General features: G+C 37.2%; 2 protein-coding genes and 1 long non-coding RNA gene across 3 annotated transcripts; 1 reads left to right on the top strand and 2 right to left on the bottom strand.

Moving 5' to 3' along the window:
• Window positions 1-11,789: 11,789 nt before the first annotated feature.
• On the bottom strand, window positions 11,790-24,096 carry LOC137574938 (uncharacterized). Its single transcript, XR_011032077.1, has 3 exons — window positions 23,998-24,096; window positions 12,150-12,202; window positions 11,790-12,082 (listed from the first exon to the last, which is right to left on the bottom strand). It is a non-coding gene; the product is annotated as an uncharacterized lncRNA (long non-coding RNA).
• Window positions 24,097-24,181: 85 nt separating this feature from the next.
• On the top strand, window positions 24,182-25,414 carry LOC137574935 (ubiquitin fusion degradation protein 1 homolog). Its single transcript, XM_068287367.1, has 2 exons — window positions 24,182-24,425; window positions 24,485-25,414. Exons 1-2 carry the CDS (start codon window positions 24,299-24,301, stop codon window positions 25,333-25,335), a joined length of 978 nt encoding a protein of 325 aa, XP_068143468.1. The 5' UTR covers window positions 24,182-24,298; the 3' UTR covers window positions 25,336-25,414.
• LOC137574936 (large ribosomal subunit protein uL2m-like) lies at window positions 25,355-26,411 on the bottom strand. The gene is made up of 2 exons (XM_068287368.1): window positions 25,912-26,411; window positions 25,355-25,849 (listed from the first exon to the last, which is right to left on the bottom strand). Exons 1-2 carry the CDS (start codon window positions 26,378-26,380, stop codon window positions 25,431-25,433), a joined length of 888 nt encoding a protein of 295 aa, XP_068143469.1. The 5' UTR covers window positions 26,381-26,411; the 3' UTR covers window positions 25,355-25,430.
• Window positions 26,412-26,847: the final 436 nt, after the last annotated feature.

The raw sequence follows: 26,847 nt of genomic DNA, 5'->3' as shown, positions 1-26,847 counted from the left end.
CATAATTTGCTTTCTATATGTATATGTATGTATGTAAATATATACATTGAAAATTCTTTCAGATCGTGATGACGGAAAACCGCAAACTGGACATGGTGATATATAAATTTAAATCTTTGGTTTTTACTGCACTTTAAATTCTAATTTCATGCATTTTGCACATCAATAAAAGAGCCTTCCCAGAGTTGACTTATACTTCTGGGCAATAGTCTCCCGGACATGATTTGATTTTATGACCCTGCCAGTTTCCACGTGCAAAACGTGAGGAAATTTTAGAGGCTTTTTTTTCTAGGAGGGGTATAACCGTAATGCGGATAGTGGAGAGCTAAGGCTTTTGATAGATTGTGGATGAAAAGCTTTACGGTGCCGCAGTGAGATGAAGAATGTCATTATACCCTGCAGCGACAAAATGGAAAAGGCATATGAGAATCGCCGAAATAAAAAAACCTTTAGAATTTAAGATCTTAAAGCATCTAAAGAAGTGCTGAAGTAGAAATGAGACCAAAACAGGGTAAAATCTATTTATTTGTGATTGATGTTGCTGAAAAGAAAACTAAAACTGGGAATATAAATTATGTTTAAAGGAAAAATATTTACTTAAAAGATTCTGTCATCATAAATTATATATAATCAACTTGTGCTTCGATGTCTTCATCATATCCACTTTAACTATTTAGGTATACATGCATCTAAGCAATCATTAATAAAACAGTTACCAATACTAGACATTTGTTAAACCATTCTTTATTATTTTTAAGTAATTTAAGTAATAATTATGTTTAAGTGTATTTTAAATTATTTATTGGATTTTTAGCAACGGTGCGCGTTGCTTTTTTGAACTCACTTACACCTGTGAGCATACATATGCACATGACGTATTCATATACCATATAGTGTGCAAGCTTTTCTGAAATTCCAATTCAACTTCCAATCGCAAGGATATCTCCGCGGGGAACCTTCCTGGGTGCCTGATGTGTCGAAAAAAGACATTACGAAACGAAAGGAAAAGGTCTCACGTAGCTGCACAAAAGTGATGTAGTAATAATATATAAAATAAACTTCTGTCAGCTTACTCATCTTCTTCGGTGACATTCACTTCATGTTGTTGTTGTATGGCAGCGTCTTTATGGCGTGAAGCGGAATAATTCAATCAGCGCCAAAGTGAAAAAAGTGCGGACCAGGAGGTAGATGGCGCGTGCAACTTAAACAAACCGGAAAAGCAAACATAGCACAACGACAGCGACACAGTTAAGGAGGAACTTCCTGTTGCCAAAGCTTGGATAAGCAACAACAAAAACAACAGAACGCACAGACAACATTGAGCAAGGAAACGTTAAGGCAATGCCAAAATTACTCACAACTGCAGCTCTCCGCCTGGTCCTTTTTGTGTCCTTTCCAAGGACATTTGTACATGTGTGCTTGTTTCTATGTGCTTGTATGTGCCAGCAGCTTAATTTCATTTATTTACCTGGAAAGCAGATTATGTTCTTGCGAAATTACGAATTAAATTTTTAATTTGTCAAAAAAAGAAAAGGCACGAAATATATACAATATGTATGTAAACACATTAAGCTTACTGCAGGAAATGTTACGCATGTGTATACTTATATATATATATATGTTCGTGTCTGTGTAAGCATCCGCATCCGTTCCATTTCTAGATGATTAACTGCAGCAAATGCACTGATATCGTTGCTGCTGCTAAAGTAATCCAATTAAATAAGACATTTTTAATCCAAATAAAGCAAATTCAACAAACTCTTCAACAAAATCCTAAGATTAATCGCTATCTACCTGTAACTAATAGATTTTATTCAAGGTCATGATAATTATGTTGAAGACTTTTAGCTTTGGTATAAATTACCCAACACTTTTATTTACTTTTTAATCATAATTAGGTAAAATTTGCTCTTTATAAATTGTCATTGTCTTTTTGTCAACTTTATATATTTATTTCAAAGTTTCATTGAGTATTTAAGAGTGAAAAATGAATATAAACATTCCTGTATAAAATGTTCAATAAATATGGTAAAAATATAAAAAGTTGATGTAACCGAATTCTCAAAGTGTCTCAAGAATGCTTCTTTAAAATCATAAAAATGGATTTGTTGGCATACTTTCTGATAGACGAATTAACTCTGTTGATTTGTGTAGAGGTAGGCGTATAGCTTTCATTTTCAGTTGTAAGTTTGTTTGTAATTTGTAGGAAAAACTCCTACGAATGACACGTCTACGGGCATCTATACCGTATCTATTGAGGATGTTCCGTCGCTTGGGTGACGTGGCAGGAGCAGCACAAGAAAAACCTTGATAGTGAGAAAGTGTGTGCCGGCACGGTGGTATCGCACAGCGCGATGTTATCAGTTGCTTAATGCTATTATGTGTGAGAAAATTAACAATATTACTAATGGGTTCAAAAGCTAAGAACTCTTCAGAGAATCGTCACACCCTGTGCTTTATAAGGATCCCAACCTTTACATTGCTGTTACTGGTGAAGGTCACTTTGGTAGCATCGACAGACTTACCCACGAAAAACGATGCTAAAACGATGAACAACGATATTGCTGTGTTTGTTATTAGTACATATCCCGGGCTCGGACAATTGTGAAACCAGTGCCTTTGATCGAAAGTACCCCAGAAATAGGCGTAACGTGTTTACCAAGTGGATGGTCAGAAATTCAGGTGTATATAACTAAGATTTAAGTTTACAGCGCGGTAATTGTTTCTTTGCTAGGTTGAAGAACGCATCAACCTATGTCAAACCGAATCATCAGTTTTGTATTTCGAAAGTTTCAGAGTTACATTTGATGGGATTGCAAATTTCCAAATGTGTGTTGTATCCAAAAAAAGGCGATGGTACCTGCTTCCGTGATGCGGGTAGTCCATTGGTCTGTTATGAAAAATTAACGGGAATATTGAGCATGTATTGTTGTTGCTGTTTGAGAGAAAATAAATCTGTTGGGAGCTTTACCAATATTTCTAAATATATTGATTGGTTAAGACGGGTTAATTCCACTTTCGATAATTCGGTACACTTAGATATACAGAATTTATCTTCTGAAATACAAAAGTATCAGCAGCATGCCTTGTCTTTAGCATTGCTCGTCCTTATAATTTATGAATTTTAAGTTAAACAGATAAGTCGTGTTAATTGCAGATCATTTAGCCTAATTAGGAAAATAAACATTTTTGACTTCATAAGCAGTTTGCCATAAATTAATTACGATTAATAATGCCATTCGCTTAATTCTAAAAACGGCAACTGCAAATGGTCACCAAATCGAAAGATGATATCATCTTATATAGTTCAAATGCCAGTGTTACTTTTCTAGAAAACAAAAATTGTCAAAAATGTGCTAGGGAAAGTCGCATCTAGATAATCACAGTCACCACAGTTTACTCTGTCGTTCTTTTAAATATTGCAAAAGCCTTTCGAAGGGACACTCTACATACTGTCTTGAGACAAAAGCAAAAGGTTTTATTGTGTGTATAAATGGCATTTCATTTATTAAATAAACATTGTCAGAGGTTGGTTATCAATCAAAAATTATTTTTCATGTCAACCCATAGGCCAGGGCCCGTATCCGTCTCCCTGACCACTGTGCCTCATTCATTTGTAATACGTATTTTTTGTTGTTACTTTAGCTAAAAGTCAATTTAATATAACTCAATTTTTGTTTTCCCTTTGCTTCGTGGGCTTGCTTGCTTGCCGTTTTCTTTTTTGCCAACAGTCATCACATGCGCTTTGTAATGTTAATAAGTAAATGGTTAAATAGCTAACAAAACAAAATATATTTAAAGATAATTTTCTTAAATTTTTTCCTCCCAACTTTTTGCTGATGGCAACAACCAGCAGCAGCATTAGAAGCAGCAGCAAGAAGAGTAACGTCAACTTTTTGGTATATATTCCTAGAAGATAACATAATTTCTGTCGTTTGTCACTTGCTGAAACTGACAATAAGAAAAGTTTATCATACAACACAGCAAAACTCCGTGCTGGTTGTCGAATGGAAGGATGGGCTATGGCTGATAGAGGATGAATGAGCGGTGGCGGACGGGGGCAGGAGGGCGTGAGTTGTTTAACAAAAGGCTGGATGGCAGCAGTCTTATTATGTCTGCATACAAAGCGACAGACATTTGTTTGCCACTATGTGTATATGTTTGTGTGTGTGAGTCTGAGAGGCGGGGAGGAAATGGCTGAGACGAACGGAGTGGGGAGTTAAGCCAAGCCAACTGTTTGCGGCTTAATAACTTTGAGCATTGAACCAAGTTTATCTCGCAACTAGACAACGACAAGCGTCAGTCAAAGTTTCTTTTGCTTATATTTTGAAAAATTGCCTTCGGCTTTAAGTTTGCCATTTCTTGCTTTAACTTGTGAGTATTCCACCCATTTTTTTCTCTGCTTGTAGCTTTGGCAAATGATTTGTTCGAAATAAATGACTTTAACCATTTGCAAAAGCTGCGGGAAACGGGCAAAAAATGCCGCACTCCAAAAGGCAGCATACCGCAGCACTTCAGCTGGAAAGTAGGCAAGGTTTTTTTTGCGATCTCTCGTCATCGAGTGGTGAAGTGGCACTGCAACCGCTGACTGCATTCATTCACTCAAAATTTGTTCATGGCATTACCATTTTTTTGTTAACTTTTGTTGGCAAATTTCACGTTTTGCTAAGCAAATGTAATAGAAACCCAACCCAATGTATGTAAATTCACAGGTTTTAGACATGAGAGTGAAAATACCAGCTTAACTATTGTAATATTTTTCACTCTTGTAGGTTTCATATTGATAGAGTGATAGTGATGCATTTCCTCCAGAACTTTAGCTTCGATTTGTCCCAATAAGGTACTATTTCTTGAGTGCCTCTTGTAGGCAGGAAACAAATTGAGTAATAATTTTATTTCGTGATAGAATTTGTGTATTTCCTTATACCCCATAAAAATGCATTGCATGTCTGCGGTTGTAAAAAAACATATTCATAACTACTGCAAAAATATTCAGCGACCAGTTGAAGAGTTCCTCTAACACACTTACGTCCCTAGAGACGGGTCTGTAGTATGTATTCTATGCAAAATAATGAATTACTTTTTTTTAGGGCTCCCCTAACCGAAAGTGGAGCCCTTTTTCGGTGTGTATATCTTACCACTGGTATAGGGATACCAGTGGGCTTTTTTTTTTTATTAGGACTAAAGGGAAGCGTAGGACTTGTGGTTAAGACAATTATATTAATTAATTTACATACAGAGAAATGAAAAATGATGACAGGAGATTAATAAACGCTGTCAGCGAAACGACAAACAAAAAAAAAACAAAAAAAAAAAAAAAAAAAACAAATGAAGGGACAAGTGAAACGGGTTTAATTGAATATTTTATTTTTATTCTGGCAAGCTCGTTTTGGATTAAGTGCTTATCCTGCTGGAATATAAATGACGTCATTTAAATGTTGTATACCAAAGCGAATCGGGTAAGGGAAAGTCAGTAGAAACTGTAAATTGGGTGAAATAATTACGCACAATTATTTAAAAAAGAACTACAACAAAAACAACTTGAACAGCGGCGACAGCGAATAAAATTAAATTAAGTGGCAGGCAAACGGATTGCATTGCATTAATGAAACAATTAAGAAGTTTTCGGCAAATGAACCCTTAGCCAGCAAATTTTCTTAAAAAAGGGGTAAATCCTTTCGCACTGAGATCAGATGCTGGACATATGTCTTATAGAACTAAATATTGATAACGAAAGAAAAAAGGCAATAAAAACCAAAATTATTTATCTTAACCTATTGTTTTTTAGAAATCAAATCAAAATATTAAACAAATTTTTGGACAACCCGTCAACCTATTAACAAATGTGCAATGAAATCTTTCGATTTAAAAACTTTGTCAACATATTTATGTTTGAGTACTTAATTATTATTAAAACAAAAGCTAAAGCAAAGGGAAGTCGAATTATATATGCTTCTTTAGACGGTTGCAAACTTGTAGTATTTTTTGATTTTTTAGCTCTTAGAATTTGTTTTATAACTAGAACTTTATTTTAATGTAAATATACTTTTCTTTTAAAAAAAAAAAAAAGTTGCTTGAGTATTTAAAATATTTGCATACCAAGGAGATGGAAGATAAAAGGCTGCAAAATCAGATCACTGATAATTACTTTTTAATAAAATATCCCCAAACCCTACGCGAGTTACAATAAACAAAGTTTAATGATTATATTTATAATAAACTCAGAAGCGTCCTTTTGCATTCAAAATTTGTTCAAGTACAAACTAAATACTTGATTTGATTTCATTTGCATGGTGCATTTTAATTTTTTAATTATCATTAAAATTTGTTACCATCATCTACATAATTAAAAATAATAGTTGCCTGGATATCTGGCCTATTGCCATCCTTCCTGCTAAGCGTCCTACCGACCGCCCGCATGGCACGCACAAATATCAATGAACGTAAACAATTAAAATAGCTTGACATTCGCACACACCCCTACACACGCACACGCACACAGACACAGGCACATACAAACAAACAATAACAAACCAACTTTGATTTGGGTGTTTAATGATGGCAACAACAACATCAAGAACAACAACCACTTATTGTTAGCCATACCACCAAAAAGGCAACCCACCGTTCACCACCCTCCGTCACACCACAGAGCCACACACATGTTGTGGTTTTCTGTGGCCTGGCTGCAGCCAGGATCCTAGATCCAGGATCTTCTTTGGTCTGGTCGTTGGCTGAGCCCCCGAAAAACCCTAATCACGCCGTTTGCCTTGTCTACGTGACCTGCCTGGCAGTGGTTGAATTATGCAAAAAGGGCACGGGCACGGAACTTGGTGAATCGAGGATTTGAACGAAGTGGATAGAGAGATGAAGAGAGAGAGGGGAATTACCGAAAATATGCGTTAGGAATGGAAATGGTTGGACTTAGTGACGCAAAATAATTAATTACTCAGCGCATGATGAAAATGGAGGTGAAAGTTTTTCAGTTGAAGTGAAAGCTTTTCTTTCCGGTATTTGTGTACCACAAAGTTGCGCGAAACTTTTGCACGAAAGGTAGAAAACAGAGAAGGGCAGTGGAAAATAAGGACGGTAGTAGGTAAATTATCATAAAACTATGTCAACTTTTCAAACATTTAAGCTATCGAAAGAATTATATCGAGTGAAAATTTGATAATGAAAAACATGACTTAAGTTCTAAACATTTTCTTGAGCTATTCTCACAAATTGGTTTTGTTTTGTATTTGATGTCGAGCAAAGCCCGAAAACTAACTTTATGTAATTGTGAGGCCTTTGGCCAAGCTTTTACTAGCCGAGGTTGAGCAGGGTGTTTAAGAATAAACATCGCGTTCATCTGAAATGGCTTCACCAAATCAGATTGAACAAAGAAATAAACAAAAATAGCTGATACAGATTCATGGCTCAAAAACCAAACCAAACATGCGTCCACACTCTGTGGAAAAGCACTTAAGATTTAACAACGGCGCAATATCAAGTCGCCAATGCTGTGCATGATATAAACAAGCATTAATATAAACATTAGAGTAAGCATTTTTAAGAACAATTGTCGCCTCTTAGAGTCTAAGAATTCTTTGATGTACACAAGACGTTTGTTAATAAAATCAGTTCATATTTTGAATTCAACAGATGAAGATGGTGTTTTAGTTTGCGGTGCTGAAATGCTCTTCATTTTGGTCCTTCGAGAAAAAAGGAACTCTGTAGTTTTCCCCCACCAGTGGTAAGAGACTCAGAGAGTGAATCAGCTCCTTAAGAGTTTGAGATCTTATGCAAGTGTAAATGCTAAGACCAGCTAAAGGTAGCAAAATAAAAAACTCTTGTTTTCCCCCACCAGTGGTAAGAGACAGAGTATAAAATAAAAGCAAAATATTATTGCTTAATAAATTAAAAGTGCGTGCGTTCGAATTTAAAGGCAGTTTGGCTAGCGGAGCAACTGTAGTAATTTCGACGGCGGAGTGTTTTTTTGTGTGGCGTAATCGAAGCCCAATAAAAAAAATAAGTGCGTGCGACCGAATATATAAAGGCAGTTTTGGCTAGAAGCGTCCTTTTGCATTCAAAATTTGTTCAAGTACAAACTAAATACTTGATTTGATTTCATTTGCATGGTGCATTTTAATTTTTTAATTATCATTAAAATTTGTTACCATCATCTACATAATTAAAAATAATAGTTGCCTGGATATCTGGCCTATTGCCATCCTTCCTGCTAAGCGTCCTACCGACCGCCCGCATGGCACGCACAAATATCAATGAACGTAAACAATTAAAATAAGCTTGACATTCGCACACACCCCTACACACGCACACGCACACAGACACAGGCACATACAAACAAACAATAACAAACCAACTTTGATTTGGGTGTTTAATGATGGCAACAACAACATCAAGAACAACAACCACTTATTGTTAGCCATACCACCAAAAAGGCAACCCACCGTTCACCACCCTCCGTCACACCACAGAGCCACACACATGTTGTGGTTTTCTGTGGCCTGGCTGCACAGGATCCTAGATCCAGGATCTTCTTTGGTCTGGTCGTTGGCTGAGCCCCCGAAAAACCCCTAATCACGCCGTTTGCCTTGTCTACGTGACCTGCCTGGCAGTGGTTGAATTATGCAAAAAGGGCACGGGCACGGAACTTGGTGAATCGAGGATTTGAACGAAGTGGATAGAGAGATGAAGAGGAGAGGGGAATTACCGAAAATATGCGTTAGGAATGGAAATGGTTGGACTTAGTGACGCAAAATAATTAATTACTCAGCGCATGATGAAAATGGAGGTGAAAGTTTTTCAGTTGAAGTGAAAGCTTTTCTTTCCGGTATTTGTGTACCACAAAGTTGCGCGAAACTTTTGCACGAAAGGTAGAAAACAGAGAAGGGCAGTGGAAAATAAGGACGGTAGTAGGTAAATTATCATAAAACTATGTCAACTTTTCAAACATTTAAGCTATCGAAAGAATTATATCGAGTGAAAATTTGATAATGAAAAACATGACTTAAGTTCTAAACATTTTCTTGAGCTATTCTGGACATTATATATTAATAAAATTAACTATTTGTGGGAGAAAGTACAGGCATGTCAAGTATTAACAAGTGATGCAAAATTTAAGAATATTATGGATGATTTACAATTTGATGTCCAAAATATATTGTCAATGCTAGAAATGAAAATGAACAATAAGGAAAATTGTAAGAGTGAGAATGTTACCGTGAGGGGCGAATTACCGGTGTTGCCCAAGATTCAGGTACCCACATTTGCTGGAGAGGCTAGAGAATGGGACCTGTTTGTGGAGTTATTTACAGAATTAATTGAAAAAGAGAAGATTTAAGTCTTGCTCTTAAATTTAATTATTTAAAATCCGCGTTAAAAGGCGAAGCAAGGAGCATGGTAGCTCATCTATTGTCAGGTTCAGCTGACAATTATAGTGCCGCTTGGGAACTGTTAACCAAGCGGTATGAAAATAATCGGAGGGTATTTTCCGAGCAGTTAAATCGGATCGTTGATTTACCGATTATCAACAATGAATCCGCAAAAAGTGTAAAAGGAGTGATTGACATAATAAATGAGTCAATACACTTAATTAAAATTAAAGCAAATTTGTCCGATGAAGTTGACGTAATACTCGCTCAACACATACTTCGAAAATTTGACAGAGATACTCTACAATTATATGAGAGTCAAATTAGAAAATCTAGGCAGATACAATTGCTATCTGATGTCATGGAATACTTGGAGCAAAGATATTGTTCGCTAAGTGCCATGAGCAAAGAAGAGAAAAAAACCGTTACAGAAAACGTCGAATTCGGTGTTCGAAGATAATTGTCCGATTTGCAAAGTTGCAGGGCATAAGGCGTATAAGTGCTATAAATTTAAAGGTTTGACGCCTATGGAAAGGTATGAAATGGCCAAAAAAGTACAGATTTGCACAAGATGCTTGAACCATTCAAGCAATAAAGTATGCACAAATGAAATGGTCTGTTCATTGTGTAGTAAGGGACACCATACCTTACTCCATTTTGAAGAAAAACAGGAGAAAGTTAATACTTGTGTAACGGCACAATCAACACTGTTGGCTACAGCTCTAGTACAAGTAAAAAATGTAAATGGAGGATATAAGACTCTAAGAGCCCTTATTGATAGTGGCTCACAGAGTACCATTTTGTCTGAAAAGGCGGCTCAAATACTAAATTTACATAAAATTAAACAATATACAGAAATAAGTGGCGTGTCATCAATAAAATCCACAAAATCAAAATATAAAGTAAAAATAGATGTAAAGACGCGGAATCCACGGGATAAACCTCTTAAAGTTGAGGCAATTGTATTGCCAAAGTTAATGAAAGCTCTTCCATTAAAAAGGGTAAGCGTGGATATGTCAAAATGGCAATCCTACGTACTTGCTGATCCTACCTTTAATAAACCTGGTAAGGTTGATATAATAATGGGGGTAAACGTATACACCCAAATCATAAAAGAAGGAGTTACAAAGATTGATGGCCTACTAGGTCAAAATACTCAATTTGGTTGGATCGTCTCGGGATGCAACAAATCAAAAAGTAATAAATCTGTAGTCGCAACAACAATAGATGTCACAGGTTTAAAAAAGCGCTGGGAAAAGAAGAAGAATGGTAATAGTGAGGATAAATACAAGACATTTCAAAACAAACTCAACCACAAAACTCAAGAAACAAGTCCGCATTTGACTCCCCCGGCAGGACCTCACCTTAGAGGTAAGATAAAAGCTGAGGTAAAAGAAATAATTTTTGAAAGTAAAAAAGAAATAAGTTTATGTCCCCCGGCAGGACCTCACTTTGGAGGTAAAGTAAAATGTGGGGAAGAAAAAGTATATATCCCAGAGCCAGTACAAAATGAAAATCTTCAGATGGCAAACGGTAAATTAAATAATGATCATTTAAAAAATAGTGTCATAATAAATTCAGGTAACAAATTGTCCGAGTCTATAGTACAAAAAAGGCAGATATTGCAAAATGTTCATAAAGGGGCAACATTTAAACAGAATAAACGCTCAAAGTTCAGCTATCAGCGAAATGTCAAAACGGTGGAGCAAAAGCCGAGAGGTAGAAGTTGTTGGTCTTCAACGTCTCCACCGTATAAAAAGGCTAGAAGTCAACACAGTAATACAGATCAGGAGTGGGTAGATATCCCGAAACAAAAATTGTTAAGCATCGTGCGATATTAGTAAACAAATTTGGTAAATCATACAAAATAATAAGAAGTCAGTTTATAAGAAGGATAACATTGATTTGCTAGGGTTAACTTCTCTCATGTAGCTCGTCATGCTTCTTTAACAAGAGTTATCTTACTAATGACAATATTAAAATTAATTTGTATAAGACAACTAACTATTTAAATCAAAAACGTCACATTTGGCGGCCCTTTGGCAGAATGTTTAAGAATAAACATCGCGTTCATCTGAAATGGCTTCACCAAATCAGATTGAACAAAGAAATAAACAAAAATAGCTGATACAGATTCATGGCTCAAAAAACCAAACCAAACATGCGTTCACACTCTGTGGAAAAGCACTTAAGATTTAACAACGGCGCAATATCAAGTCGCCAATGCTGTGCATGATATAAACAAGCATTAATATAAACATTAGAGTAAGCATTTTTAAGAACAATTGTCGCCTCTTAGAGTCTAAGAATTCTTTGATGTACACAAGACGTTTGTTAATAAAGTCAGTTCATATTTTGAATTCAACAAGTGAAGATTGGGTTATTCTTCTCCTCCGAAATCCTCTTCACACACACTCTCTAACTTAACGGCTTTAAGTTCTTTCTGTTGGTAGTTGTTGTTGTTGCTGTTGTTATAGACGCAATTTCTCAAGCTCGTTGTTGATTATACCAATTCCACTTTGTTGTTGTCGATGTTTTCTTTTAAAAAGTTTTTAATACTTCGTTTTTAGTTGCTTGGATTAAAACAATAATCAATTGGATGGTGTTTGTTGTTGAGTGGAATTAGTGTTTTGTTGCTGTTGTTGTTGTTGTTAAATTTCTTGTTATGTTGAATAGGCGTTAATTGTTGTCGAGTTATTGGTAAACTGTAAATTAAACTGGAATTAATAAGTAATGCGAAAAAATGATTTGTTTATTCGATTGAATTCTCACCTGACGTTTAGGACAGTATATTTGCATCCACCACTGAGAATTATTCACCATGTCTAGGAAAGTAGAATAAATGATGAGGAAATTTCGTAAAATTCATAAAAGTCAAAGGACTCAGTTTGCCCGCTAATGTATGCAATAGACAATCAAACAAATTGCCATTAAACATTTTAAATGTTCTCTTTTGTCGAATATTGCATACTTTAAGGGGTAATTTTTCACCATTATACATTTTCAGATCCGTTTTTAAAAGGATTTATAGATATAGGACAAATCAAATATAATATATATATATGTAAGTAACGTTTTGATAAGATTCTATTTGTGTTTTGTTTCTCTTAGCTTGTCCTTTGTTGATTAAGTCATAGGCTTGTATTTGGTAAATGCTTATTAACTTAATTTTAATCCACCATCAGAAATATGGCCATGCCCTAAAAATTTCCTTTTCAAAGTTTGAACGAAACATGTTTCATGACATATTTCTCACCACTTCATTTATGTATATTTGTTTTATGTACATATATATACATATATATCTATAAACTTGCATATGTTCGTACATTTGTATGTTTGTTTAACGATAATAAAAACCGCACTTGAACGTTAAGCAGCGCAGCTGGAAAACGCTTTGTTAGTGTGCACGCAGGAAAAATCTAATTGAAAATGATCAGATGGCCAATTTTGAATTTAGCATTTGATTTGCGTGTACGAAATCTACAAATAACCGGTTACAATCGGTTAAAAAAGAAATTCTACCAGGCCTCTCTCCACCCCATAATCATTAGTTCATTAAGAGTTTTTCCCTCACAATTGGTTAGGTTATTCAAATGAAATGAATTGCTCGCCAATTCCAAAGAAAATGTTCACAATTGAAATGGTAATTGTCTATTTGTTGATTGTTAGTTGATGTTGCTATTATTCTCTATTCATTGATATAGAACAATATAATATACATATATCACATACCAAGCAATCTTATGGCATGTGCATCACCTTAATGAATCAATAGCTTTTGTGTATCCCCACAATTCCAATGTATGTAGGTATGTTCATTATGAAAAACAAGAATCTTATAAAACACAGACTAAACAAAAGCCATTGTTGTCACAAGAAGGACCAAGGAGAGCTAAAAGGAGGGAGGTATGTACATACATATAGTCAGGGCAATGTCTTAGCCAACAAGGTCATGAGGCTTCATGTTTCCTTAGCTGACGTCTAAGAACAGCGCTAAAAACAAGAAAGAAAAAAAAACAAAAATAAAATAAAATAACAAAATTTTCATAATTCCATGAGTGGGTGTTTGTTTGGGTGGTTAGTTGGATGTGTTGATTGAGTGTCTATTTCACCATTAACTTTATTTACTTTGCTCATCCAGCTCATTCAACGTGTTATCCCTTTTCTCTTTCTCAACATATTTAATATTTCTCACGTTTGTACATACATACATGTAGAATTGGAATATTCCTGGTTATTTTATTCAATATTATTTAAGGATGTGATTTCCTTATCTAAACTTTATTATTTATTAACAATGTTTCTTTGTGTTAAGAATACATATATTTATTAATTATTATAATGGCCTTAGCGACAAATTTGGGTGTGCGATGTGATCGAGGCGAGAGTACGATTGCGAGTGCTTTTCGATCGACGCTTCTGCTTTATTTTCATGAGTGAGTCGACCAGATAGGTACGGCCGCTGCGTGTCGTTCTGTTTCGCTCACTCGGTACCAAACGATTGCCATGATTATGCCTGCCTGACACTTCATTTCCTACAATCGGCTGTCCTGACAAGTCATTCGACCCGAATGATCCTAGCCAAGGTTTCATGAACTCAGCCACTGTTGAGGTCTTCACCTTCACCGTCCTTCACCGTCGCCAACCTTCTCGACGTCGTATCGACCGTGCCTATTCACCTTCGTAACTTTATATGGTCCTAAGTATTTACCTCTCAACTTTAGACCTGTCCCATACTGTGTACGTTTAATCGCCACTAACTCGTTTAAATTGTATTTTCTTTCACATTTCCTGTTTTTGTCGAACGTTCTTTTCATTTCCTGCTGTATTTCATAGATATTCTTTCGAGCCTCCGCTCTAATCTCATCACGACCACAGTCTAATTCTTCTATTAACGAATCGGTTATCAGCTTTCTCATTTTGGGATCATCAGGACTACGCATCTCTATTCCTGTCAAAATCTTAAAAGGTATAACTCTTGTACTTCTTGGAGCAGTATTATTAATAAATTGTTGCACACGACCTACATACTTGTACCAGTTTCCCTCATTCTCTTGACTTAACTTTGAAATCATTGGAACTATTATCTTATGCATCCTTTCTACTTGGCCGTTGCCACGGTACACCTGTTGCTATCAGTAAATGCTGTATATCCTGTCTGTTACAATATTCCTTAAACGCATTGGACGTGAATGCTGCTCCCCTGTCAGAAATTATTTTCATCGGGTTACCAAAAATTATGGCCTGCCTTTCAAGAGAACTAAGTACTTCGTCGACTCCTGTTCCACGAGTCGGATACAACCATACAAACTTAGAGAACCCATCAACAATAACAAGTATATGATTGTAACGCTTTGTTGTGACCTCCATCGGGCCAACGTGATCAATGTGATATGTCATCAATGGCTGATCTCCTTTACTTATTGGCATCAAATATCCTTCCTTTTTGCCGGTCTTGGCATTAACAATAAGACATTCCACGCAACACTCAACAACACGGACTACCTTCTCTTTTAATTTTGGAATATAATACGATTTTTCTACGATATCCTGAGTCTTTCTAGCTCCAAAATGTCCTTGTTTATGTGCAATCTGTATTATTTCCTTTTCCATCTGCGAGGGAACGACAATAAGTTCTCGATTAGGGTCCTTTAACAATATTTCGTTTTCAATGTAAAAATCTTCATATCCTTTCTGTTGAACTAAGCTCCTAATCAATTTAGTCCAATCATCTGACAACTGTGCTTCCCTTAATTTATGGGTTATAGTGTCAGTTAGCAGAAAACAAGATAAACGGCTCAAGGCATCCACATGCCGCATCTTTGAACCTGAACGATGTTCGATCTGATAATCGAAATCTTGTAGGTACATTGCCCAACGTGCTACACGCAACGGAACCTCTTTCTTTTTCATTGTCATCGTGAACGCATTACAATCTGTGACAATCTTAAATCTCAATCCTAACACATATATACGCCACTTTATTAATGCTCCAATAACTGCTAAAACCTCAAGTTCATATGAATCATACTTCTCTTCGCAAGGTTTAGTTTTCCGACTCATATATTGTACCGGATGGAATAAACCATCTTCTGAATCTTTCTGTAAAAGCGCAGCTCCGAAACCGTGTTTCGAGGCATCAGTGTGAATTTCAGTCTCTAGCTTAGGATTGTATAGCTTTAAAACAGGACCTTTGATCAATGCTAACTTCAATTGCTCAAACGCTACCATTTGCAATTCTTTAAACTCAAACTTGTTGTCCTTTCGCAAAATGTCAGTCAAGGGCTTAGCAGTTACTGCGTATCCTTCGATAAATTTACGGAAATACGATGTTAACCCTAAAAATCGTTGAACTGACTTCTTATCATGTGGGATCGGGAATCTTGAAACGGCATCAGTCTTCTCCTTACTTGGCTTAATACTTCCATTTTCAACTATATAGCCCAAAAAATTTACTTTACTCTGCAGTATCTGACATTTCTCCCAGTTTATTCTCAACCCATTTTCCGCAGCTATCTTCAACACCCTTTTAAGTTTAATTAGACTATCATTCACGCTAACACTTGGTATAATTATATCGTCCATATACACCACTGCATCTCCATTCTTTACTGATTCTCTCATTACTGCCATTATAAATCTGGTAAAAACTGCTGGAGAGTTGGAAATTCCGAATGGTACGTACAGGAATTCATACTGACCATTCTGAGTTACGAATGCAGTGTACTTCTGAGATTTTTCCTCAACAGGAACATGGAAAAACCCGTTTGTTAGATCTAAAGTAGTGTAAACCAACGCACTTTGAAGTTTTTCTAATACGGTGTCCATCTGTGACATAGGAAAATTATCTCGGACCACTTTCTCATTTAGCTTTCTGTAATCGCAGCACAGACGCTTTTTACCATTCTTTTTTGTTACATGTACAACAGGCGAAGCATATTCGGAAAAACTTGGCCTTATTATCTTCTCCTCTAACCATTCTTGTACTATACTATCAACGATTTTCTGATCAGACTCTGCTAGACGCCTTGGATGCTGATAAACTGGCAACTCATCCGTTAGTACAATCTTCATTTCTATAGGAGTGTTTGTATTTCTAATAGGTTTGTAACTATTAATCAACTTCTTGACTTCACTACCGATTTCTGCACTGATATGTGACAATTCACTCTTGATTTCCAATTTATTCTGTTCTGCACTGTGCATACACATACTTTCAAATTCCTCAAACAACTCAGCACAAGATTTATTCGCGTTACACAGTGATTCTTTTCTGTTGATGCTCACAAACTTTGTACCTTTCTTGGTAACAACCAAATCGACGTGATCTAATATGGTTCTACCCAAAATTGCCTCATATGCCATGTCTTCATCAGGAACGATATGAAACTCGACTTCCATCTCAATGCCATCTATCTTGACAGTTATGCTAAAACTACCGAAGGTCATCACATGACTTCCACCAATGCCTGTAAGAGTCTTCGAATATCCAGTTAGTGACTTAATTCCGAGTTTAACAAACACGCTTTTACGTATGAGACTCAAATTTGCTCCTGTATCAATTAGACCGTTGAACTTAATCGATTTATAAGTTACTTCTTTCAACTCCAAACCCGAATCAGTAAATTTACCTGATGCTTTTATTAATTTATCATCTACAACATTGGTGCTTTCAACTTTGGTGGTATCTTTATCTTTACATTCAAACGAACGATGGCCTGTTTTGCCACATTTAAAACAAGTAAACGTTTTCTTGTTACAGTCTCTCATCATGTGTGAAGGATCACTACACTTAAAACATTTGCGATCATCTTTTGTTGTCGAATTTTTCTCTCTATTATCTCTACCTTGCTTGTGAACAGATGACTCGAATGTTGTTTTCTTTGACGACTTTCTAGGATCATAGGATTTTAAGTAGGTCTCTATTTGAACTTTTAACGCATCCACTGTTCTCGCCTGATACAATAATGCCTTATTTGCTCTCATTTCTGGTATACCTTCTACGAAATACTCGATTAAACTTTCGTCATCCAAATCGATTGGCTTTGCGATTTCCATTAATGAATACAAAAACTCATACAAGTTCTCACCTCTCTTTAACTGTCGATTGCTTAGTCTTCTATGAACTTCTGCTGATGAAACCTTTACTCTAAATTCGTTTTTCAAAGCTACTTTCAGGGACTCCCAACTACAAATATCTCTCTTACTACGTATAAACGATAATGCAGCTCCCTTTAACAATTGTTTTGCATACACAAAAAGCTGTAACTGACTCCACTGTACGGTTAAAGCGCATTCTTCTAGCTCCCTAATCCATTGTACAACATCAATCGAACCTAAACCGCAAAACTCTGAAACGCTTCCCTCCACATCTTTTAGTGTGAACCATGACCTTTGCCCATCTGTGTTCGGGACTTCTCGAATTGTTCTAGCCGAGGCGAAATCTGCCTCCTGCCCGTCATTCTCAATTTCTATTATATCGTAGTGAGCGAGTAGACGCGTTTGCAGCTCTGCTTTAAGGCCTGTAGTCTCTAGCCCTAACTCTCTCAATTTAGTGCGCAACTCCTCAATACGCAACGTTAGAATCTCACCTCGATCCATTTCACTCAATTACAGTTATATTGCTTAACAAGATTGGTATAGTAATATATAGGTAGTATTAATCAATCAAATTTGTTACGACTTAACAAGATTTACACACTATGTTAATGTAGGTCAAATTGTGTTAGGTTATGGTTTAATTCAGACGATTCTTAGAAATGTGCTCTCTGCAGCTCGCATCAATTTCGTCGATATTTTTGCCACCGGTCTGGTTTCGTTGTGCAGGCAAAGTAACTCACACTCAAGACAATAATTAAACAGCTCACCCAACTATAGTCGTCCTGCTCTATGAAGCCACTCAATATCTCTGTAGCAACTGTTCGGTTCGCTCTCTGTTGCCACTCACTCTGTTGTCGCTACTCACTCGGCTGTTTTCCACTCGTTCTCGTGATCTCTCTTTGTCTGCTTCCACACCAATTGTCTCAACTTCGTGTCTGCTGCCTTCTCGTTTGGTCTTGTCGGCGTCGTCTGCTTTTGTAGCGGTTTCTGTTCTCCGCTTTCTGTTCTCCTTTGGTTTTCCGTTTCCACAGTGAACACTGGTTATCATCAACTTCGTGCCCTCTGTCTGCTCTCTCCGTCTGTCTGCTTCCACAGTGACCACTAATTTATCAACTTCGTGTCCGCTGTCTGCTATCTCCGTCTGTCTGCTTCCACAGTGACCACTAATTATCATCAACTTCGTGTCCGCTGTCTGCTCTTTCCGTCTGTCTGCTTCCACAGTGAACACTGGTTATCATCAACTTCGTGTCCGCTGTCTGCTCTCTCCGTCTGTCTGCTTCCACAGTGAACACTGGTTATCATCAACTTCGTGTCCGCTGTCTGCTTCCACAGTGAACACTAATTTTCATCAATTTCGTGTCCGCTGTCTGCTTTCTCTTTTCCTCTCGAGTCACCACCCTTCTCGAGCTGCTCTCAACTTCAGCCGCCGACTTTTGCCGAAACGGCGCCAAAATTCTGGGTAACGCTCTTCTTGCGTCGTCCGACCGCTCACCGTCTCACCGTCCACTCGTCGCCTCACGTACAGTCACGCCAACTTCCACTAGTTTTTGAACTTGTAGTGGTTGCGTCTTTTGAAATTCGTTCGCCAACAACCTTGACTTTGTATATATATTACACGTTAATGCATGCAATTTTAACAATTTTCTGTTCATTTGCGAACTTCACACACACACACACACACACACGATTTTCACTAATTGTCTTGGGCCAGAAATCCCGGTTGAGCCCCCCAGTTTGTAGAATTGGAATATTCCTGGTTATTTTATTCAATATTATTTAAGGATGTGATTTCCTTATCTAAACTTTATTATTTATTAACAATGTTTCTTTGTGTTAAGAATACATATATTTATTAATTATTATAATGGCCTTAGCGACAAATTTGGGTGTGCGATGTGATCGAGGCGAGAGTACGATTGCGAGTGCTTTTCGATCGACGCTTCTGCTTTACTTTCATGAGTGAGTCGACCAGATAGGTACGGCCGCTGCGTGTCGTTCTGTCTCGCTCACTCGGTACCAAACGATTGCCATGATTATGCCTGCCTGACACTTCATTTCCTACATACATACATATGTACATACATACATACATATGTACATACATACATACATACAGGTTTACTTTTGAAGGGTCACCCTAAAACCTTTACTTAGAGCTCGTAATAGTCCTGCGACAAATTGTATAGATGTACATACATACATAAGAATCTACATTTGAGTGTCCCAAAAAAGTATACATAGTTCTAATTGTAAGTCCTAATTAATTAGCATTGAATGAGAAAACGTTGTGAGTCGTTTTCGTCTAAAGAAGGACCAATTATCTGTGTGAAAGATAACCTATTAGTTCTGTGAGGAAGCTGATATATCAGGATTCATGGCTTAGACTTTCAGATTAGTTGGACACATACATAAGTACATATGTACATACATACATATATGTTTGTATGTGCATCATTATAATATTAATAATATGCTTCGTACAGTTTGACAATCACTGCATGCATGCTCTCAAACTGCACTAGCTCATCCAATTTCATTCCTGCAATAAATTACAGTTATTGCATTACGAAATGGGGGTATAATTGGAATTAACAGAACTGAAGAAAGAGTACGCGAGAGAGAAAGAGAGAAAATAGACTCATGCCATGACATGCCATGTAGTTGGGGAAATGGAAAATGGATTGAAGTCAAGTGCAGCAGAGTGTGATAGGCGGACACCGCCGACTGAGGTGGGCCGATTAAACGTTGGAGCACGAAAGGAAGGGGCAGGCAGGGTAGTTGGTCGGTCGTGGTGGCAGTGGTCGTAAATGAAAATGTTGATTTACCTACTATGCACTATCGTCATTGGCAACCTTGACATTGCCTTGTTGCAAAATTGCATTTAATATTGATTCAATTTTTGCCAGCCAATTCCTTTGTGAAGTTTTTATTTAAAACTTTTTGCTAACAACCAAACCAATCATACATACAACAACAATATTCGTTCGTTTGTTTGTTGTTCCGTTAAAGCCAGCCCTTGGGCCAACAATTCCACTTGTTGTTGCCAGATAGGGTGGTAAATATGGTGGTTTGTAAAACACCAAACCTTGACAAGTTCAAGGTCGTCATCAACATCCCTTTAGCACATTAAAAAACCGACTCATTTTTCGTACAAACTTGAATCCACCCCTACATCCCCCACCTTCCTGTTACTACCTCCTTTGATCAATGAAGCGCAAAGCTAATAACTGTTTCAAAATCATTTGTGGGAAATGCTTACCTGAACAAATAATTAACAAGCACGTGCAAGAATACGTTTGCATGTGTGTATTACTAACGCCCGTACGAAGAGAATAGAACAGAACGAACGAAAACAGCTGCAAAGTAGCCATTGACTAAATAAAACTTTCGGAAGAAAAGGTGAACAAATAAATCCAACGAAACTAGGGACAAAGGAGAATTGTGCAATAAGGTGTATTAATTTATTGATTAATACAAAGAAACAAAAAACTGTGTGGCACCAATAAAACAAATATTGATGTCCGCCCAAGAGTGTTTTCACTGTTTTCACAAGTGAATGAGGACGACTGTACATCACAATGTCCTTCAAATATTTAATATTCCTGCTTCCTATTTCAATTTCCTGTTTAACCCTTCATCAGTTTGTCCTACATGTCCACATCTCTTTCTCTTTTTTTTAACTTTAGCATGAGAAGCTCTGAGTAGGCATGCACAGAAAGACAAGCCGAAAGGATACACAAACCTTTATCTAAACATGATCATATGAATGTTTTGGTTAATGTGAAATTTTAGCTTATTGCTGTTCTCGTTGTACAGTTTTGTTTAGTTATTGTTAAACACGAGAAAGAGCTTGTTTATCGGCTGATATAGAAAAAGGTGCGGGGGCAGCAGTAAACAAGGAGGAAACAAGCAAACGTTGAAAGAAAACAAAAAACACATTTATGTACATACATATGTATGTATGCATGTAGGTACACACACACACACAAATGTATTTGACGGCGCCGAAAACAACAACAAAGCATTAAGTTCTCGCATTGAATTTCTTATGGAAACAAAACCAACATTTACAATACATACACACATATGTACATACATATGTATGTATGTATGTACATACATATGTACATAAAAATGATGTCCGTTCAACCCGCCTAGCAACAGAGCTGTAAGGAGAGAGAATACCCAATAACAACAAGAAGACCAAAAAACAATGAACTCAAAACGAAATTGGGATGTGAAGCAGAAAGAGAGCCGAGCCGGTAATAACCAGATATTTTAAACCAATTGAGAACAAAAAATTAATCAGAAAGCAGCAAGACAAAAAAAAACTGTACCGTTAAAAAATATACATAACTTACAGTCTCAGAGTCACTGAAATGATGTTCGAAAATAATTAGATGTGAAATAAGATTTTATTTCAGGTGCTTCTTCGTTTTAGCCTGCACGACCTTGTGGGGTTGCTACCGTTTAAAACCGCCCACCGCCGCTCATGCTGCTGGTCCATATTTTGTTTACCCCCCAAACAAATGATATCATTTCTTGCAGAAATTTCTTGCCACTTTGTATACCCTTTACGACACGAAAGCGAAGGGAGTATATATGTGCACACATACATACATATACATACATGACTAACTAATGATTTACTATGATTCACTATAAGAGTTCTAGCAGATCCTTTGAGAGGAAAATTTGGGAAATATCCACCTCTGACCTTTTAAACTGGTAGACAATTTAAATATACGAGATCAACTTACCTACCAATATGAGCGACTTCAAAACCGACTACAAAAATTCAAATTTTTGATCCTATCTACATATTTTGTAAGGCCAAATATTCATGTACATAGATGCAATATCTAAGACAGTTTTAACTTCTTCAAAGGATCAATCAGCATCATTCAATTCCGTAAGCAGGAAGAGGAAGAAACACAATAGGTAACAAAGGTAAGTTTGTATTATTCCAATTGTTTCACCAACTTTCTTACATACATACATATCTACATATCTCTGATGAAGAGTCAACACATAAATACATACATATGTATGTATGTATGTACATGCCCATAACTTTAGCTTTTTTCTGTAGTATACTATCGAAGAAGAAAATGCCAATGAAAGGGAAAAAGGATGCAGGGTATCGTTGTGCGTCCCCCCAATTAAGCTCATGGAAATTTTGCAATTGGAAATTGAACATACATACATACATACATACATACGTACTATACATATGTATGTATGTACATACATATTTCTTTCCTTTTTCTATTGTTTGACGTAAGCGTAAGGAAATGAAATATGAAAATGTTCTATACTATTTCTATTTGTATATACATACATACTTATGTATGTACATGTAAATATATCTGTTTGTACATATGTACATACATACATACATACATATGTTTGTAAATAATTGCAATTTTCGCACAACGATTCGAAATTCGAATTTCACTTGCATTTTTTGTCGCTTCTATTTTGCATATTCAATCTTTGGTTATATTTAGTATTAAGGCGGCTAAACTGTACGCAACAACCAGCAAAAGAAAAAAACTCGCAAAAAGTTTTTTTTCTATCTCCTCTTCTTTTTTTTTTGGCTGCTCTCCTTCATTTGATTTGTACAACAAAGAGTGCACAGTGGGTATAGATATGAAATAATGCCGATGGAAAAAAAGAACAAAATTTCGGGGAAGCTGTAAAACAAAAATAAATCAAAAAGTGAAACTGACTTTAAGGTTCTGGAGGAGGAGGCCATAGGTCGCGGTGGGTGGGTGGCCAATGCGAATATGTACATACATAGATGTAGCTAGTGAATCATGCTGCGGCAAGTGGCTTTTTAGAGGGCATCGAGACATTGGTCTACGTCTGTCTGGAATGTGCGAGAGAAGATGAGCAAATAATAACGGGGCATAGGCGTGTTGTGAGAGGAAAGTGGAGTGTGCGCAGGGAATATAGAGTAGCTTGTTGTTGTTGTTGCTATTGTGACTGTGGCTGATGCTGCTGCAGCCAGCTGCGACGCTACAACAACAAACATGAAAAACAGCTGCACATAATTTTTACAGTGAATGTCAAACTGCACCCAACTGAACCAAAGAATGTATTTCTTCGAAGAAGAAAATTATGGAAAAAATTTGTGAAATAAAATTACCAATTTGTATATTTGACAAGCCCTTTACCACCCTCCTCATCACACTCCCAACCGCCCACCTATCTTCGTTCCTCTCCCTGCCACCACACACACTTTGTATAATACAGTTTATTGATTTTTCTAGACCCACACCAAATTTGTTTCTTTTTTAAAAATTGTTTTTAAATAAAGTTCATCAATTGAAAATCACTGCAATTACATGCATACACACACACACACGCACAAAACATATTCACATACCATACACCCACGCGGGTTGGCAAAAAAAAAAGTGAAAAAATCCTATGTACTTGATTTTAATTACTCCTAAAGTGGTAAAAAAATTTATTTTACGCTGCTTATGCAGCTGCTGGTGTCTGTACTCACTTGTATAGCAAAACTATTCAAATCAATATTTTATTTATTGAAACTATTTTTAAGCGGGACGAACTCGCGCGCACCAGCAACCCGGCTTTACTTGCAAAATATCGATAATTCGCAATGTTATCGAGTTTCTCACAGTGTTGAAAAGGTCAGTCAGATAAATTTTTTAATCGATATGATAAACATCGTTATTAAATATCGATATCAAGTGAGATGACATTTACTTTTCGTTATTGTGTTGTTTTGGCCAAATATTAAAAATTTCAGTAGTTTTACCCGCAAATCACACAGACACCAACAAGACATGTTCCAATTCAACGGCTTCAATATGGTGTTCCCCGATGGTCGCATCTTTAAGGCCACCTACAAATGTTTTTCGGTCTCAATGCTCCCGGGAAATGAACGAACTGATGTGGAAAAGGGTGGCAAGAGTATGTTGGTATCAACAGGAAAATCTATCCGTTAATTTAATCACAACATTGTATTTCAGTTATCATGCCACCGTCCGCTCTTGATACACTAACTCGATTAAGTGTGGAGTATCCAATGCTCTTCAAACTAAATAATACCAAAAAGTCGCGAGCCTCTCATGCTGGAGTCCTGGAGTTTGTAGCCGACGAAGGTAAATGCTATCTACCCTATTGGATGATGGATAATCTGTTGCTAGAGGAGGGCGATATATTGGATATTGAAAGTGTTTCTTTACCCGTGGCAACCTTCTCCAAATTCCAACCACATAGTACAGATTTCTTGGACATTACCAATCCAAAAGCAGTACTAGAGAATGCGCTACGAAATTTTGCTTGTCTAACAAAGGGCGATGTTATTGCTATCAAGTATAACAAAAAAGTGTATGAATTGTGCGTGTTGGATACACGACCAGGCAATGCAGTAAGCATTATTGAATGTGACATGAATGTCGAATTTGAGGCACCCGTTGGTTACAATGAGCAAAATGCAGCTAGCGGCGCAAGTAGTCAAGGAGGAGATGGTGCCCAAGGTACGAGTGTAGGACAGGGCGAGGTTAGTGGGACTGGTCAAGGGACTGCTGGCGTCCTTGAAGAAGTGATAGAAACTTTCCAAGGATCCGGTGTTCGACTTGATGGCAAAAAGAAGAAGGACAGCCAAGTCGACACTCCCGTATTGAAAAAAGTCTTGCCGCGCGGTGTCCCAGACTATGAGTTCCAATTTGGAAAGCTACGATTTGATCGAAGCATTAAACCCATCAGTGATCGTGTTAAAGAGAAGGGCGCAACCGGTGGTGGTGTTGGTTCAGCGGCTGGTACCGATTCGGAAAGTTTCCGTGGAACAGGATTCTCGATGAAGAAGACGCGCAAATAAATAAAAATTTTTACATATATAGTCTTTAAGCGTATGTATTTAGATGTAGCATATTAAAAGCCAGAGGCGCAGGAACATACATCGATGTTTGTTTATCATAGGTTCAATGTTAAGCGCAACTCTTGCTCTTTGGTCGCTGGCGGTGGAGCTATTGTTGTCATAGGCGGCAGGCGGCGAATTTTAAGTCCATGCTTGCCTTCCTTACGCTTCCATAGACCTGATCGTGGTCTATTACCCAACTCTCGCATTCGCTGAGCGCTGCCCACATGTTCCTTATTATGTTCGACGTTGGATAATCTTCCAACTGTCGCCATGCAGGTTCGATCAAATGCGAATTCTCGCTTGGATGGCAGTTGAACAACTACTTTGTCGTCAAATTTGCGTAAAATTGTGCCAAACGTTCCAGCCGCATGAATGAGATGGCAGGGCTGATTCGGATTCTTTTCCAGACAATGAATTCGAGTGCCAACAGGTAAAGCACCGAGTGGATAGGCATCCCCATCATTGGGACGAACTGAAAAGCAAAAGCATGCAAATGTTATTACACCTAAATGGCACACTGCTCAGAGTTCTGACCTGGAATGCGAGGAATTACCCTCGAAGTTTTTAAAATGTCGCCCGCTTTCATATTCTCCGTGGCAAGTATGTATTTTAATTCATCGCCCACCGCAACCAGAGCTACTTTCGCTGTTCGACAGCCATCGTTTAGCACCTCAACAACTCGTTCTTCCTGCGCCGAACCCTCTGTGGGGCCATCGCGAACCCATTTGATCCAACGGTATTGTTGCTTAATTCCACCGCCAAAGCCCTTAGCCACCACGCGACCTGAGATCGGGTCACGACAAGCTAGATGTGTTATTTTCAATGACACCACTGTATACTCCTCAGGGAAATGGACAATCCTGCGAAATTGTTGCCCTGCTCCGGGTGTCGGTTTTTCAACTACTTTTGTTTTGGTGCGCAGCTGTTGTAGGGCGACTGGCGCTACAATTCGCTGGGATTGTAATGTAAGTGAACAGTTAAACAGGCGGGTAAGATTTTGCATTTTTTGTTCATTTAATTTAACTCTAAGCTGTTACAAAACCGTGGGAACGGCTAAAGAAATTGTATTAGAGATGGTAAAAAATAGAACCACATTGATGTTTTCGATTGTTTCTAGAGAAAACATCGATGCAATCGATGGGGTTCCAGCTCTAATTAGTATTCCCCGTTTGTCGTTTGCGGTCGGTCACACTGGTTGCAATAAGAATTGAAAAAACCGCATTAAAAAAACTCTGGAAAAAAGTGCACATATTTGGCTTTAAAATATTGTTAAAATATTAGTATAAGCAAAATAATAGTAATTAAGTTGTGAAGCAAAACCGCTTTTACTATAAAACAACAAAGGTACGCAAGTCGAAAATGTGTGAAAAAAATAAACAAGAACGACGGAAACATAATATACACACACGCTGCGAAAAACGTGTTGTGTGCAAAAAAAAAGAAAAGAAAGAAAAAGAAACGAATGAAATA

Source organism: Drosophila tropicalis, unplaced genomic scaffold (assembly GCF_018151085.1).
Source record: "Drosophila tropicalis isolate 14030-0801.00 unplaced genomic scaffold, ASM1815108v1 contig_510, whole genome shotgun sequence".
In the NCBI taxonomy this organism is placed as follows: domain Eukaryota; kingdom Metazoa; phylum Arthropoda; class Insecta; order Diptera; family Drosophilidae; genus Drosophila; species Drosophila tropicalis.
Note: the sequence above shows the minus strand (reverse complement) of the source record. Positions and strands in the feature narration are given on the sequence as shown.